General features: G+C 35.0%; 2 protein-coding genes across 2 annotated transcripts; both read left to right on the forward strand.

The window, feature by feature from the left end:
• Positions 1–8,145: 8,145 nt before the first annotated feature.
• On the forward strand, positions 8,146–12,745 carry LOC125670882 (LITAF domain-containing protein-like). The gene is made up of 3 exons (XM_048906327.2): positions 8,146–8,436; positions 10,141–10,312; positions 12,172–12,745. The coding sequence occupies exons 1-3, from the start codon at positions 8,358–8,360 to the stop codon at positions 12,278–12,280; spliced, it is 360 nt and encodes a 119-aa protein (XP_048762284.2). The 5' UTR covers positions 8,146–8,357; the 3' UTR covers positions 12,281–12,745.
• A 3,578-nt stretch (positions 12,746–16,323) lies between these two features.
• On the forward strand, positions 16,324–16,794 carry LOC125669114 (basic salivary proline-rich protein 1-like). The gene has a single exon (XM_048903561.2). The coding sequence runs from the start codon at positions 16,324–16,326 to the stop codon at positions 16,792–16,794; it is 471 nt and encodes a 156-aa protein (XP_048759518.2).
• Positions 16,795–17,909: the final 1,115 nt, after the last annotated feature.

Consider the following 17,909-nt stretch of genomic DNA (forward strand, 5'->3'; position numbering starts at 1 on the left):
ATCGTGAACATTTATATAACGTTGTAAATCAACAGCACAATCGAAAGACAATAATGCTCTTAATTGTATTTCACATACATATTACTAAGTATTTGAGAGGGAGATTCCTTTGATTTTGAGAGAGAGAGAGAGAGAGAGAGAGAGAGAGAGAGAGAGAGAGAGAGGTGATTGAATAACTGGCGGCTTCCATATAAATGAAGTTAATTTATGTGGCGGCCGACACATAATTTGAATGGCGGCCGCCAGATAATAAGTGGCAGTGTAATGACGAAGTGACCCCCATAGAATATTGACCGGGGGTCATTTTTTTTACCTAGAAATTTGACCCCTGGTCAATATTCTACGTAGAAAATTTACCCACTTTTTTGTAGAAATTATGGCCTTGGGTCATTTTTCTCGGTGTGGATTGTAGAAAAATGACCCCGTAGAATAATGACCCTGTGTAATTTTTTCATACAAAAAATGGTTTTTGTAGGAATATTCTTGTTAGGCAAATATATAGGGGTAAAATCACGCAGCCTTATGATATGAAATTGTTTGTTTCGTTTTGTTTGGTTGTTTTTTTTTTTTTAGTTTTTTTTTTTATTTTGGGGGGAGGGTTGTTAGTTTAATTATGACTACAAGTTACATTAATTGCATCCCCCCCCCCCCCCGATTATTATTCATTAGCATAGCTATGATTTTTCGCATATATTTTTCGCATATATTTCCAACACACTATAATAATAGTACCGCACTTTTTGTTTATATCCTTTCGTTATCTGGACCGGCTTACTGCACAAGTTTATCAAATGTACATGTGGGCAACGTAAACAGGTAAAGGCAAAGGAAGGTAGAGAGAGAAACGCGAATAATTATTGTCATTTCCATTTACCATGCATTATTTTTTTTCAAGTTTTAGTAAGCGCATTCTTAAAAAAAATAATCTTTCAAGCGTTTTCAGTAAGAATTCGATGAATTAATAATGCATATGTGTTTGTGGATTGATCAACAGCTGTTTTAATTTTCCGACCATGACATTTACGATACACTTTTGGCTCCGCCTACTACGTTCTGATTGGACCATAGTCAGTCCAAACAATTTGCTGAAACTTTTGTTTCGATAATACACGCTCCACACTTCAGGGTATTTCACTGTAAAGTTTGTGGCCGAATGACTGTAGGACAGAAAGACAGACGAGACTAAAACTGTATGTCCCCGGTCTTCGATCTCGGGGGGCATAAAAATACCAATAGTGCCCTACGATTGTGATAGAAATACTAGCAATAAACCTCCCTTCCTTGATCATTATGGATACATGTACAGTCTTTTGCCCAGTTCCGGATCATTGCATGCCAGTTCCGAATCACTTTGTAATTATCATTAAAAAATACTTAATTAATGAAATGATGTTTACTTAGAAAGGTAAATCACGTTTGAAAATGATTACTGGGGGATACAATACTATTGCAATTTTTATCCAACCCAGGTTTATTACTTGTCACACTTCTTTAATACATTAGGACTTCGACATCTTTGGGGGAAAATCGCGCTGGAGGGAAGAGTTGTCAGTAGCTAAAAAATAACGAAGTTTTCTGCACACAAAAAATAAATTCATTTAATTGATATATCTTTCAGCAAATGCATCAATAAATATTTCTTCAGTGAATGCATTATTGTAGTTGAGATGCCTTACCAAAGAGACACCATCTGTTTGTCCAATTCCGGATCAGTCGTGTTAACTACTGTCATACGCGACTTGTTGAACTTAGTTTTAAACTTTGAGCAATATCTCAGTTTATATTAAATGCACTGTTCGATTTACAGAAGTAGTGTCAGATATGATACGCACACATTTTTTTTATAAACACAATTAAACTATTTTTTAACTGATTACCAAAATGGATACCCCCCCCCCCCGAAAATACATTCTAAAATGAGAAAATCGGGACAGTAAATATACTATGTATTGCATCTAGATTTACATCTTGAAATTGCTATTTAAAAAGTATAGGCCTACTGTAGTCTAGATCATAACCACACTCGGAGAAAGATTATTATTAATGTTGATTAAGATAATTTTGAATGCCGCAGTTTTGGCTATGTCAATGCCTAAATGTGAAGCTTTGAATATTGTTCAATATATATAACGTCAATAATGTAAATATTGATTTAAAGTACTGTTTGATTTTATTTCGGACCGATTGAAAGTCAGATCGGGTCAGTGAAAGTTCGAATCGGCCTGCAGTCGTTTCAAACATCCCCGTGATTCGGAACTGGCAGTGTGATTCGGAACTGACCTATGAACACGGTTATGGAAAATGCAAAGGCCGGTGATATTTACCACGATTTTCAAATAATTTTTGTTATTTTTCATTTTAGTAACTTCTGATCTTCTCACAAGACGATTAAAACTTACAGTATCTTCGTGGATTATACCGCTAGCAATCGTTAATGAAAATGTGATCCGGAACTAGGCAAACGACTGTATAATCTGCATATATACATTATGTAAATAAACTCCTTATAAGGAGGATTTTCGATGACAGGAAAAAAAGAAAGAATATTTTTCACTTTTACATTGTAACACCCTTTTATATTTTTAAACCTCGTATCACACAGCCACAACGCTTAATTTGTGTATACGAAAGACGTACATGGCCAGAAGTGAAGATAGGACAAGAGCCATTCCTGGCCCCCTCTTCAAAAATGCATGTACTAATATTATACATATCATAGTTATCGGGTATACCTAATCCTAACAGGAAATAATTTTTTTTTTTTGTTATTCCCGTAATTTGGTTGCCTAGCAACACATCAAACATAACAACCATAACTTGAATTTCAAGTCTATTTCAACAACATTTATTCATTAAAATATTTTTTTTAAATCATATCTTTAGCCACCACACAATAAAAATTAATTGACTGAAAACTTCAAAAGGGTTCAAAAACGTTAACCTTTCTTATAACTTCTGAAGAAAAAAAAGTTCAAGACTTTATTTTGATTTTTTGCACATTATTTACCCAGAGTTAAATCAAGGAGGATTACAATTATGGAAACTGTACATTCTTTATTTATATAAGCTTCTCTTTCTGACACCAGCTAAGAAAATGATCTTGATTTTTTAAATAATGACAACTGTGGAAACTTATTTTATTAAATGTGATAAAACAAATCTAATGCGCGTACATGTATTCTTGCTCTAATAGTCATAGAACATCATTATAGCCTTTTTATTTGTTTTCCTTTCATGGGGATAACACATCTTGTATTATTGATGAAAGGTATAGTATAACCTTTTAATTTTGTTATTTAAACTTTAAAGCTTTTAGAAATGAACATTTCATATCATAAGGTTGCGTGATTCTACCCCTATGTATTTGCCTAACAAGAATATTCCTACCAAAACCAGTTTTTAGCTCACCTGAGCTTGAAAGCTCAAGTGAGCTTTTCTGATCGCCTGTTGTCCGTTGTCTGTCCGTAAACTTTTTACATTTTCGACTTCTTCTCCAGAACCACTGGACCAATTTCAACCAAACTAGGCATAAAGCATCCTTGGGTGAAGTGCTTTCAAATTTGCTCAAATGAAGGGCCATGCCTTATTCAAAGGAGAGAAAACCAAATGCAAAAATAGGGTGGGGTCATTTAAAAATCTTCTCAAGAACCACTGAACCAGAAGAGCTGAGATGTACATGAAAGTTTTTTTTAGAATATTAACCAGGGGGTCAAATTTCTACGTAGAAAAATGATCCCCGGTCAATATTCTACGGGGGTCATTTTTCGTCGTTACAGCGGCCGCCAGTTACATTAAGTGGCAGTCACCGCCATTTAAAATGGATATTAATTCTATCGGTTTCCGTATGTTTCTGCTAGCTTAATTAGGAAATATCAAATATAGAAGAAATTGCATCGTTGTATCAAGGCGCATGACAGCAAGGAGTACGAATCCAACTGTGAGATTTGAATCTGCTCTTTGACCTCGATTTTACATTGGGGAATTGACCGGTGGACAGGGGATGTTTACTCCTCCTAGTCACCTGATCCCACCTCTGGTATGTCCAGGTGTCCGTGTTAGCCCAACTATCTATTTTGTATTGCTTATAGGTGTTATGAGATTGATCACTGTTCGATATCTTCACCTTTATTTTTGCACATAAGATGTGTATATAGTTTATGATTATTGATTGATTGAATATTGTTTAACGTCCTTCTCGAGAATATTTCACTCATATGGAGACGTCACTATTGCCGGTGAAGGGCTGCAAAATTTAGGCCTATGCTCGGCGCTTTTATCGTGCCACACCTGCTATGACACGGGACCTCGGTTTCAGAGGTCTTATCCGAAGAACCGCCCCATTTAGTCGCCTCTTACGACAAGCAAGGTGTACTGAGGACCTGTTCTAACCCGGATCCACACGGAAGTTTAGGATTATAGTTAATCCCGAATTTATCGTAATGTTACACATATATGGAAAGTCAAGGTCGTAACGATGCCTACTGAGGAGATAAATATACGTATGAAAATGAAATACACAAAAACACGCATTTTTCATGTAATACACCATTCGGAACATCACTTGGTCTTTTCCGGGGACCCAGCGATGCTCCGAATGGCAATACACCTAGTAGGTACCAAACAGTAATTTGAATTATCCCCCTTTGTGAGATAAACCAACGGTCAATGTTTTATGTCTTTATCCTAGATTGTAGCTAATTGTTAAGTTTTCATACACGTTTATGGGTTACCCCACCCTAGGGCATTATTGTAGATGACTAATTAATGAAAAATTAACGAATTTTAAAGCTAAATATCATAAAATTACAAATAGCAAACATAGCTAATTGGTTTGAAATTTAATGATGGTTTTTATACATATACTCTTGCTTGTAGTATTTTATTTCTTCCTCGTAGTCTTATGCTTTCGTATCTGTATATTCTTGTATGAAAGTTTTCTTTTATTTTGTATTCTTTTGTTAATTTGTGATATGTCTGTGTATATGTGTACATGCATGCTATGTGTCTTTGTCCTTGATATACTTGAATGTGATAGTCGGTTAAAAAGCTCTACAGAGCTTGTGTTTGACATGTTGAATGTATATAGTGCCGACTTTAAATAAAATTTACTTTACTTTACTTTAAAGAATTGGGGAATAATATATTTTTACCGCAAGATGGTGGACAAGGGGTACAACTTGCGGCAAGGTTTGATACGAGCTTGGTGTATTTTAAGACTATAACACGTTATTCAAAGAGTTCATAAACAATATGAGTCGCGTATTATACATTATCATACTTTAAAAAATCTCTCTTGCTGAAAAACTACTCAAGAGTTGTCGTTCCTGTCACAACCGTCGCGATCATTGCAACACTGAAGTATATGGGTTTTCATCCTTCAGTTAAAGACTACATGTATTTCATCGTACACCATCATCAAATGTCTTATATGTGTGTGTTATAATAAATAAAAATGCATTTTCCAAGTTCGTGATACGCTCAATACCTATGTGTAAGGTATCCATAGGTACAAACAAAAACAAATAATACAGTACTTCCTTGTTGCACACGGCCCGGTCAATTATGCATTTCTTGATAAATTCCTAACTAGACCTATATTTCAGACTTGTAGAAATTAGTAAGTCAATAAACATTTTCAGATGGAACTACTATTTGCAAAAAAGGAATAAAGGTGTTTGTTTTTTTATCTTTCGAAATAAACTTGTTTGTATTTCGCAATATCGTGTAACATTACGGCAGTCTTTTCCAGTCATAAGTCTCTCAAACGCTATTTATGGAATTCTATTCAATTCTTATGGGATATGCATAGAGACACATAATATCAAACGTTAATTAAGATAACTAAAATTCTGTTTTGATTTCCGACTTTGATAGATTTTCCTAGATCTATATTTGTCAGAGACATGTGTGCTAATAACGATGAACATAATTATGATGTCCCCCTTTCTTTTTTTGTGTGCAAATGATGGCTTTGTATAGTACGTTTAGCGTGAAACAATCATTTAAATATATATAATTCCAATGTTATTTATTACAATTGTTTTGATTGGACAAAAATAAAACTGAACAAGAGTTTACACATCAATAAATCCGAAAACGCGATGTATTCACACACGCCTGAAAACAAACAACATAGTGCGGGGAAACTATTCAAATTTTTGCAATTGTTAATAAAGTGAATGAATTCGCATTTTTATTCAGTTTGTGAGTAAAATATCCGGAGTTTACACATCGATAAATTCTTCAAAAATAATGTTTAATCCTATAATAAACAAGCATAGCATCTGTCTTGAATATATACTTTTAAAGTAATTTATACTATAAGTTAAAGTTGAAGACGGAGAAAGAGATGTAAAAAGATGAATATAAATGGTTATTTTATTTACCAGCTTCTGTTTTACTATAAGTATATTTATTTCAATCAGTCTCTGATCGATGTGATCATTGAAGTTAATAAGATTAAATGTAATTCAGTGATTTTATGCAACGAAATAAACCCCTGGATGAGGGTAATGAGTCGGGTTGTCTATACCGTACTCCTGCTAGTAAGAGCCTCGGTTAGCATCCCTATGCTCCTTATATACATTCTACCTCGGACTCTTTCCGACTGAATTTTAGTCGGAAGGATTTCTAAGCTGAATACATCAAGCTATTGGTACTGAAAGCTTAATTTCATTATCGTCAAATAGCTGTTGTCTAATCAGCTAAATCCTAATATTCATTGGAAATGTTGATTCTGCATGTATTTTTAACATCCCATTAGAATCAGTGCACAAGAGACGTGAATTTAAAATATCGGAACGATTTTTCAAAAAACGCTTTATAGCATTTCAAAAGCATAATTTTTAGATTAGATATTATTTTTCGAATCTGTCATGCATACGCTGTATAAGATTTGTACACATTTATGCTATAGCCACTTTCCTTAGGTTCCCTTGCCTTTCTTGTGCTCTATTTTCGTTTTGAAACTTTTTGTACATTCTGTTCTGTATTATTATCTAAACTTCCTTTACCTTCGTTTCATTTTCGAAACATATTGATGACTGGGGACCAATGAACTATGTGACATACGGATTAAGTTGGAAAGGACGCAACTTAAATTAGTGAACTTCACATGAAAAGTGGAATACGTTGAAAGTTCCATTAAGCAGGCGATCTCCAGGGGAGTGGTTCCAGTGGTGAGAATATTTGCAATAGATGCTACAGGTTGTACGGCAATAAATATAAATGAATAAAATAAAAAAAGATTTTAAAAATGGAATTATTTTTTTAATGCTTGTACATGAGATATGATGATAACGGAATAAAAGTGTCGCCGCTTGATCTCTAGGTGGCTGGAGTAGAGAAATGAGTTCTTTTCTTGAATAGAAACCAGTAGCCACGGCTTCCATTGACCCGACTCTGCAAATTGTATTTATGTTCAAATCAGTCAAAATTGTAGTATCGAACAAAATAAGACTCGCTTTGTTATATATTACTGAAACAAATTGTTCCATTCAAAGTGCTCGAGCAGTACGGTATTGGTGGGAATACCAATTTACATTTCCAATGTTTTTTTCATTTGAAATTGCAAATGATAGTCATTTGTTCATGAATGCGCTGCAGTTGTGAACAGCGTGCATAATTAGGAACATTGAGGAATAGTGCCTGGTATGTCTATTTTTAACGGCTGGAAATTCCGATAGATGGAAGTAGAATATAAATATAAAAAAATAAATTTCATTTTTGAATATACTTGAGAGTATGAACTGCAGCGCTTCACGCCTGTATACTTTTTAGTTCATATCCTCAAGTATTTACAAATCAGAAAGCTCTTTCTAAAAATGACGCAAATAAGATTTTAGGGTTAGTCTGTCCTTGGTCTAACATACACCAAATACTATTAAACACACGCTGCTCTGGAAAATAGATTACATCAAAATACAATAATGGTACAATTTAATATATAACTGCAGTGGCGGATCCGGGGGGGGGGGGGTCCGAGGGTTAGAACCCTCCCCCTTTCGTAAGAAAATTTAGATAAAGATAACTCATTTTGAGAGTGGAACCCCCTCCTCCTTTGAAACCAAAATTAATGGTAAAAACTCCTTTTCAAAAATCCCTGGATCCGCCCCTGCTCTGGGTATTACAAACACATTTTGTTTCTGTTTTTGTTTTACTTTGACATGGTGGTCGCGTATAAAACCATTGCAAAATATTAGTCTATCATCTTGACACATTACACATACAGCATAATTATTTCCGATACGGTTTGTTAGGAGCGGCGAGGATAGTACACAATGATAACCCGCACGCACTTCCATACTTAAGACAAAGGTAAATATTGTTCAGAGACCTATCGGAGGCTATCCACAATCATGAGCGACTTTAAGGGACAACCTCTTGGTAATCCACAACCCCCACCCCCGGGGTACAGTCAGCCACCTCCTGGCTATGGTAAGTACTGCAGTGATATATTCGGTTTAGATCTAAGTACCACTAATCTATTTTATAGTCCGTGTCAACACCCGAACATAGCATAGGCAATGGCCGCGATAATCTGTGTCGTCGGGTAAGATCCATTTTTGAATCTGTTGGATTTTAATCAAATACATGTATGAAGAAAAGATTAGATTGCCATAAGTTCGTTTAACATTATTTATTTTAATCCTTGAAGTTATTATATTATCATAATTTTGTATTATTTGCCCTGTTTAAGGATCGGTCGATATTCAGGGCAGGTCCGTGTTAACTTCACCGTGACGTTAACAACTGCGCCTATGCTATTCGTTTCGGTTTGATAAATTCAAAACAGGTAATCTGTTTAAAGAATGTTGGAGTTTGTGCGGATCCAGAATTCTCTTCCTTATTAAGTTGTTACATTGTTAGATGGCCGGGATGTGTTTGGGGGGGGGGGGGGGGGGGGGGGGGGAGGGTCTTTGGAAGATAATTTAGTTACGTTGCATGTACACCAAAAATAGGTGGAATCAGGCCCAATCATACTCGTATATTCTGTACAATCGGTATGCTTTGTATCTTTTAAAATTGTTTTTATTTATTATTTGTGCAACTGTATAGTTGGAAACAAGAGGCATAAAAATATTTCATTTACACTTTGTATTTAATCAAACACAGAATTTGCCCATTGAAATCATACCACCACTCAACCCCTATACACGTTTCCTACCTCAGAATTCATACCCCCTTTGGAGACCATGATCCTCTTATTAATGTTCCATTAGCTGAATCTGCTTCATATATGAATAACTTTATTCCTTCAACTATAAAACTATGGAATGACTTATCTCTTGAAATTAGAAGTCTTCCAACATTATCAACATTTAGAACAGCAATAAAAAAAACTTTTTCCCTTTAATAAAACCTAAGACAGATATTTTATGATTATGAAAAACGAAAAGCAAATAAAAATACTTTACTGTCAATTGCAAAATAATGATAGTACTTTACTTGTTGATCAAAATCAGATATGTGTGGCAATATTTCTGAAACTGTTTCACTTCTTCATGAATTGTCCTAAATACAATTTACAAAGAGAGAAACTAATCCAAAGTTTTAGTAATTTGCAATTGCCGTTACCCTTGTGTAACCAATTCCATTTTATTGTCATAGAACCGATACACCGTATTTTCTTTCTTTCCATGTTTCTTTTTCCTATTTTGTGTCTTCTATTTATGATATTTGTACCTACAGCTATTGATTAACAAATGCACATTACAGTGTAAAGTATTCAATGATATCATGCAATGTTTTATATCTATAGTAGAATTAAAGCTGCCTTCTCATGAATTGCCTATATATGTTATTACAATGTCCACATTATTATATCCTTTGTTTTTATAATTTTATATATATATGTTTGTATGACCTTGTACCTTCTAGGAGAGGACTTATATAGAGAGTGCCTGGTGTTCGATTCTGTCGTGATTTATCATAATAAAACACTGTTTAGATTAGATACAAATAGTCATTAATGAAGACCAGACTGCTTCTCATTCACGTGCTATGTCATCCTCGTAAATATTTGTCAAGTTTGGTTATGTAAGGGTAGGCCAACGTCAAGATAGGGAAACCTTTAAATTATATTGTTCATTTAAAACATATAATTTAAGCATGTTCCGTACATCCTTTTCATACTTACAGGACAGCAGACGACCGTTGTCATGGGGGCTCAGCCAGTAATGATGGCGCAGGTCTTTCGCGAGACCCCGGTCGCCATGCAGTGTCCATACTGTCATGCCAGCATCACGACCAGCACAGCGTATGAAACGGGGACCCTGACCTGGATCATCTGCGGCGTACTCATCCTCTTTGGGTAATACATCTCTGAAAAATTCTTCACAACCTTTAATATTATTTTCCCTTAATGTAATAATTGAATAAATATAATAGAAATTAGCTGTATGATGACGTAAGATGCAGTGTGTTGTTTACTGGAGTGAAGAACATTGGTGTATATAAGCTTTTGTTGGAGAATATTTCCACTAATTTGACCTCGTTGCACTTCATTGTAGATGAATTGTAGCATATAGTTAACACACACGTACACATAATTCAAATGCATTATGCAGATACTCTTAAGTACAGAGTCACTCTGATCTTTTATCGATGACATCAAGACCAAATCAACGCCAAGACCCTTGCTATGACCTCTTAATATTATGTGAATACCACTTTTTTATTGTATTATAAGAACTTAAGGTGACCTTTCTCGTTAGTTATTGGCTGTTTCTAGTGTAAAGGAAGAAATTAATTTGAAGTATAGTTTCTAAACAACAAAATTAATGGGAGAATATCATAGAATTTATCAGATATGGATCCAATTTTTGCGTGTTTCATATCGTCATTCATGTAGCGAAGAACTTTAATGAACCGTATTTGCTGAGGGGTACTTCTATGGAGACTACATTGTACTGCACACTCAGCTTTATTTCCGCAAGTAACCAAATAACTGAAGACTATCCTGTGCATCACGTGACAATTTTATGGGTTCCTTTTTTGTCATCATTCCAAATGTTTAAGAATCCAAGTTCAGATTGATAACCTATCATGCGAGAAATGTTTTTTAAATGACTAACATCTGCAAGGGTATGTAAATCAATACTGTACAGGGTACATGTAGGTATATTTTATCACAGAAGGAATTTTAAAATTCATATTCCAAAATTTTTAGACTTATAGAAGTGTGAACGTGATGCTTTACACATGTGGCCAGGCACATTTTATGAAGCTTGCAAGTGGCGCTTTATGAAATCGGTAAAACAAAAAAAAAATTGCTCGTGTTCTTTTTTTAAAAAAAAAATTAAAAAGATAACAATTTCGTGAATTCTTATTATTTTATATTGATGGTGTAAATGTTAGTATATGTAATACGATGAATAAAGACTGAACACCAACATGGGGAACATGCAATTAAATATCTACTTAGGAAGTAATTATCGAATGAAAATTATTTCCAGATCATTTATGGATGTGAACTTTGAAAGATAGCGCAATAAAGTATGCCCCAGGTATCGGTACAACATTTGAGACCCGTAAATAAATGAGTGGGTACGGGGGGGAGCGGTTTTACGCTATTTAACTATTGTCATTATTCAAATAAAACTCTGCAGTTCTGAAAACTTCCCAGAATGTAGTTTTCAACTGGATGAATTCAATTTATTGGATCTCATCACCATTATGCAATGGTATACAAAGATATAAAGACAAAAACCTGTTATATATACATTTAGTAAATAATACATGCGTGTAATAAAGTATTTATCAAGTTAGAGGAAAAAAACGTGTTATTATTAATGTGAAGTATGGGCATTCTAGGTAGGGGAGCACATTTTATTTACTTTCTTAATGAAAGTACAGGGTTTTCTCAAAAAACAGTATTTATTGTTAGACATGATTTGTTTAAAAGTAAAGATATTTTTAATTTTCATTTGTTTAGGTGATAAAAATTTCATTCTTTGTTCTTGTATTGCATCACAGTTGAGTGCATAATGAAATTCATCTCCAATTTCTTGTAAATTACAGTATGTACATATTCTGTCCTCCCTTGGTATGTTAATCCAACGCCCACTTTCAATCGGTAGATGGTGATTGCATGTTCGAAATCTACAAAATGTAATCAGCTGTAAAACTCTTTAAGTACCATTATCATTATATCATTACTCTTGTTTTCAGGTTGTGGCTTGGGTGTTGCCTGATCCCGTTTTGCATTGATGGCTGCAAGGACGTCATCCACAGCTGCCCCAGCTGTAACCAGACCGTCGGCAAATTCAACCGGGTCTAGTGGTGGCCATTCTTGGCGTTGCCACGTGACAATGAATCCAGGACCCGTGACTGCTGATGATTTGTAGAACTTTACCTGGGACTAATCTTGCTTTTATGGAGTTGTTTATAAAGGGAAAACTTTCCTTGTAATCCAGTTTTCATTGATATTCCATGTATATACACATACAGATCCTAATATGGTTGCAGGTTGTTTGTATTAATTTTTGTATTTTTTTTTATTTCATCCTATATCAATTGATCTACATTTTTTATATTGCAGCAAAAGCTATGGATATCTATTGAATATACGCAAACACATCAGTCTTTTTATAACTCAATCTAGCTCTATTCATACTGTATACTTATGTTTGAACAAAAACAAAAAAAACCCAACTTTATTTTTCTCCACATGATTTGTTTTTAAAAAATTGAAATGTTTCATGTTTGAATGTTATAAATGCTTTTATTAAAGATTTTTAATCATTTCATGCATTTATGTCTTCAGTCAAGGAATAAATGTCTTGTTTGTTTGTAAATATATAATGTGAATTTATGGATACCAGATGCATGGATAAATTTTACGAGATATAATGTTCCATATAACTTTCCATACAAAGCAGGAGCACCTTTGTGGCCTATCAAAGCTTGAATAACCAGCAAAGGACAACATATTTTGAAAGGAAGCCATGTTGCACTTTCCCATGTAAAGGGAAGTAAACGAAGACAAGCTACCTCGATGATTTAAATGAAATTGCATTCTTCATTTTGATTGAAATGAAATGTCTCCTTCCTGCTAAAAGAGAAATTGGATCGCGACCTTTTATAATAGAATTCGTTCAAGTTGAATTTTTGTTGAGTATAAAGGAATTGTATGTGACTGTCGCCAGAATTGAGAATCTACATGAACATACGTTTTCAGTACGCCAACAGTAGCATGTGTACACGTGATAAAATAACTTGACGTACGTCCAGGGAGTATGCGAAGTAGGATTCTGTACACGTTCACGGAACGACACCATGAGCATGGCAGAGGACTCCCAACATCATTAGATCGACATTAATCATTCACTTTTAAGGGCAGTTTGCCTTTGTTGTGTAGATCTTGACAAATAATGAAACACTTTACTAACTTGTAACACATTTGAAATCATTAGTATTGAATAGTCTATACATTTTAAAAAATAATTTTGTTTATAACATATGGTTTGATAAATCGTTTACGCACATTTACATAAGCAAGATATATTAAAACAAAACGCATTTCATTTTACACTTCGTTTTTGGTATATAATGTACAAATTCACTCCTCACATTCACTTTTTGTATCTTCCATTATCAATATTCAGAAGGCGGAAACAATTGATACTCGCAACAACAAAAAAACAACCCATCTTTTCCTTCATTGGAAGTACAGAAATGGGAAATTCTTTTCTTGTACATGTATATGGTAAATATAGGGGAAAAACTAGTTTCACATTGTACATGTTGTGTTTAGCTCTAAACCAACACAGAAAGGTTGATTTCTTAATTACTAGGCCAATTCTTCTCAAAACCACATACACATTTTACTGTGGCATGTTTTCAGAATATTGCCATCTATTGTCAAAGTTTAAAATACAAATTTTCGTATACACATACCTTGGCTAACGACCAGATTCAAAATAAACCTATTTACTTATACGTCATAATATTTGATTTGAACCGTATATCCGCCAACCCGGAATCATTACATCATTGAATATCTATGGAGATTTCAACTACAGGTTTTTGTCATAGGGTACAACCTTCTTTTACCTATATGAAATCAGCAGAATATTCTTTAAACGAGTGTAATATTTCTTTATTTCAAATACCTTTATAAATACGTATGAATGCATTCTAGAACACTGTACTTACCAAGAGTAGATCACTCTGAATTAAGCACAAACAGTAATGCAACATAATAATAATAATTATATATATATATATATATATATATATATATATATATATATCTCCTCGTCTCCCTCGTAAATGTTTCAGTAAAGCACACGCGCAGGATATATATTGGTCATGGCTGTATACAGAGGTTGATTTCTCTTGGGGGTTATCTAGAGTTCTCACATTCACGTGTAAATGTGTATCTTCCGCAGGTCTTCATTAATCTTGTACTGGTTTCACGTAGCGGTGTTTCTTTGAAGTCTTGACAACTCTGCTTCATCGTTCGTTCTCCGTGTGTTCCGTAGTTCTGAGAACACAGTTGTACTTCTACTATTATACAATGGTTCTGGACTTCCGAGTAAAGCATGAAAAAAGAACTTCATTAAATCTACACTACTTTTTAATCATTAGTTATGTTTTTAATCAAACTTTAGCTGTAACGGATTGTTTTTCCGATTGATTTTTCCCTGACATCTATATTGTGCAACCACACAGAGCGGGTATTTATATGAACAGCACAGAGCGGGTATTTATATGAACAACACAGAGCGGGTATTTATATGAACAGCACAGAGCGGGTATTTATATGAACAGCACAGAGCGGGTATTTATATGAGCAACACAGAGCGGGTATTTATATGGACAACACAGAGCGGGTATTTATATGAACAACACAGATCGGGTATTTATATGAACAGCACAGAGCGGGTATTTATATGAACAGCACAGAGCGGGTATTTATATGAACAGCACAGAGCGGGTATTTATATGAACAACACAGAGCGGGTATTTATATGAACAGCACACTGTGCGTTATGAACTTCCTCTGCACGCACGATCCATGTTAGAAACACAATCATTTAATTTTACATGTTATGTGCAGTTTGATTAGTTTATTTGATTTTATTAACATTCTTTTAATATCTTAGAAACTGAGTTGACTTTAATTTACTCCATATGAGATTGACGTTACAATATGTTACCTCCCCCCCCCCCCCCCTCCCCACCCCCCGTTTTCATTTACTCCACGTCATATAAAAGTTATTATTTTAAAATAATTAATCCTCAAATAATATATTTTAGAGAAAATATTTGCGGCTGAATCTATATTTAACCCACTGTATAATATACATTCATATTTTTTCTTTATTTTCAGAAATCATTATACATGCCTGGTTCTCCCGTTACATGTGCATGATGGGACCCCCTCCATTGTTGAGACAGTGACGCTTAGGCATTAATTTGTCTATCGTCCGTCCGTCCGTCCATCTGTCACTCTCCGGAACTTTGTAACTGTAAGAGATCGGACTTGATATAAAGAAATATAACTTTGATAAAAGGCGCCACCACAGCCGACATCACACATACCATTTCGTGGCGTTTTGTACATACTGGTGCAGATTAACATTTCTACAGGTGCAGATTAACATTTCTACAGGTGCAGATTAACATTTCTACAGGTGCATACTGCCTCCTCTATTGCTCTCTCTTATCATTTTTTCCTATCACAGTTTTAATAAAATTCTTGTCTCTCTCTTTGATAAAAAGGTCTCTTCACCTGTCTGATTTTCACATCTGTTGCCATGGTCTTCTGCTGATGTTAGTACATGCACCATTGCTGCCCTTCTGCCGATGTTAGTACATGCACCATTGCTGCCCTTCGTCTTACAAAGTTGACTTTGTATTTCACAATTTTAAAATGTCTCCCGTCACTTAATTCTATTCTTTCCTATTGGCATCAAAGACACGATTATCTGATGCAACACATTCTCTTCTTTCGGTTTTCTCCCATGTAAAATCCACGATGAAATAGTAAATCCCTGCTATGCTTGTATTGTTACATGTGGGGGTCAATAAAGAAACCTTCCTTCGTCCTATTACCTACAGTATCATCGTCCATTTAACTGCCCATCCCTATAGCAACAATCAATCAATATGTGTTGTTACCAAAGAAGGATTGGATATGGTTGGTTCGACCGAGGTAGATTTCGAAAGCTCAATGCATTAATTTCCAGTGGTTCATTTCTGACCAGAGGATTTAAATAAGAAGTCTGCGGTGTTGTGTTCTGTTGAACTTGGATATTTAAGTGTAAACTTTCTAGGGTTTCTTTTAAAAAAGTAAGAGATTCGATCAAGCAAGGAATGGAGACACAGTCCGAGGAAGCATACCAACATTCTTTACCAGGACAGCCGGAAGATAATGATTCACCACCACAGAATATCTCCCAGCAGTCACCCCCAGCAGGTGTCTCCCAACAGCCATCATCGGCAAGTGACTCCCAGCAGCCACCACCAGTAAGTGGCTCCCAGCAGCCACCACCAGCAAGTGACTCCCAGCATCTACCATCAGCAAGTGGCTCCCAGCATCCACCACCAGCAAGTGACCTCCAGCATCCTCCACCACAAAACGACTACCAAAAGTCCCCCCTACCACATGATGGCTACCAGCAGCCGCCGCCAGCAGGTGTTTATCACCATCAATTAGGTGTCTACAATTCACCACCATATATTGAACATGAAGCTCCACCTCCCGCTCACCCCCAGCAGGGTTGGAATCCACCCCCTCCCCAACACCAAGGATACGGAGGGGCCCCGCCAGCTTATTGTGAGTAAAATGGTGTTCTGGTTTATTGAAGTTTCAGAAAATGATATAAATGAAAAATGTAAATTTTCATATTTAAACGCAGATGGCAAATTCATGACCTCTTACAAAGTATGCCATCTTTTGAAAGCATTTTTGTGTTAATCATTTATGCAAATAATTGTTTTTTACAACTAAGTTTAGATAAGTTGTCAACAGAGTAACTTACAGCTCCGTCTATTGTAACGAGATTAAAACTTTTGTTTAAATTTGTGCTTAATTAAAGGAAAGTAGATCAAATTTTACCATTAGTGAAAACATTTAAATCAATTCAGCCACAATTTCGTAAGTGTCTGACCCATTCCAGAAATTGCATAAGCAGTCTATTGTAAATATTTCACACTAAAATCAACCTAATTCTATGCTTCTATACACAGGGATGTCAGATCTGCAAGTAAACAAACGGTTATAAGAAAAAAGGATACAGCGTGTTAGACAAAGAAATCGTCATCATGATTCATCAATCATCATAATTAAGCATAAAGCAAATTACAATCATTGACTAAAAGTCAGGAAACAGACGTGTAAAAAACTGGAAATCACATTATGTTGTCTCTTTATAAAATTGCATATTTTTGCAATCAAAACTTTTACAAAACTCATGGAAAAGAAAGTGCAGAAGTCTACTCTACATACATACACTGGGGGAAAAATTAATCTACGAAAGTCTGGGGTCCTAGTTATACAATCACAGGAGTTACAATACCACACATATTGGGTCCTAGTTATACAATCACTGGAGTTACAATACCACACATATTGGGTCCTAGTTATACAATCACAGGAGTTACAATACCACACATATTGGGTCCTAGTTATACAATCACAGGAGTTACAATGAACCACGTTTCCTGATGCTTTGTAAATTTTAATTTCATCTATGAATTTCATGACTTCTTATAAAGTACAATATCAACTGAAAGTGTTTTCGCGTTGATTTATTAAATGAAATTATACTCATCTATATCTATTAAATTAATTTCATCTATGAAAAGAAATGTCTTGTTACTGTCAATTTTGAGTGTCTCGTTTCGACATTTCAGCTCACACTAACACGACAGTGGTGGTTCAACCCGTGACCACAGTA

This window comes from Ostrea edulis, chromosome 4 (genome assembly GCF_947568905.1).
Source record: "Ostrea edulis chromosome 4, xbOstEdul1.1, whole genome shotgun sequence".
Lineage (NCBI taxonomy): Eukaryota > Metazoa > Mollusca > Bivalvia > Ostreida > Ostreidae > Ostrea > Ostrea edulis.

Bases quoted from the DNA above. Each gene is read 5' to 3' on its own strand.
- LOC125670882 (XM_048906327.2), top strand. From the start codon at position 8,358: ATGAGCGACTTTAAGGGACAACCTCTTGGTAATCCACAACCCCCACCC. The intron at 8,437-10,140 runs GTAAGTACTGCA...TCATACTTACAG, and splicing joins TCAGCCACCTCCTGGCTATG to GACAGCAGACGACCGTTGTC. The intron at 10,313-12,171 runs GTAATACATCTC...TCTTGTTTTCAG, and splicing joins GGCGTACTCATCCTCTTTGG to GTTGTGGCTTGGGTGTTGCC.
- LOC125669114 (XM_048903561.2), top strand. From the start codon at position 16,324: ATGGAGACACAGTCCGAGGAAGCATACCAACATTCTTTACCAGGACAG.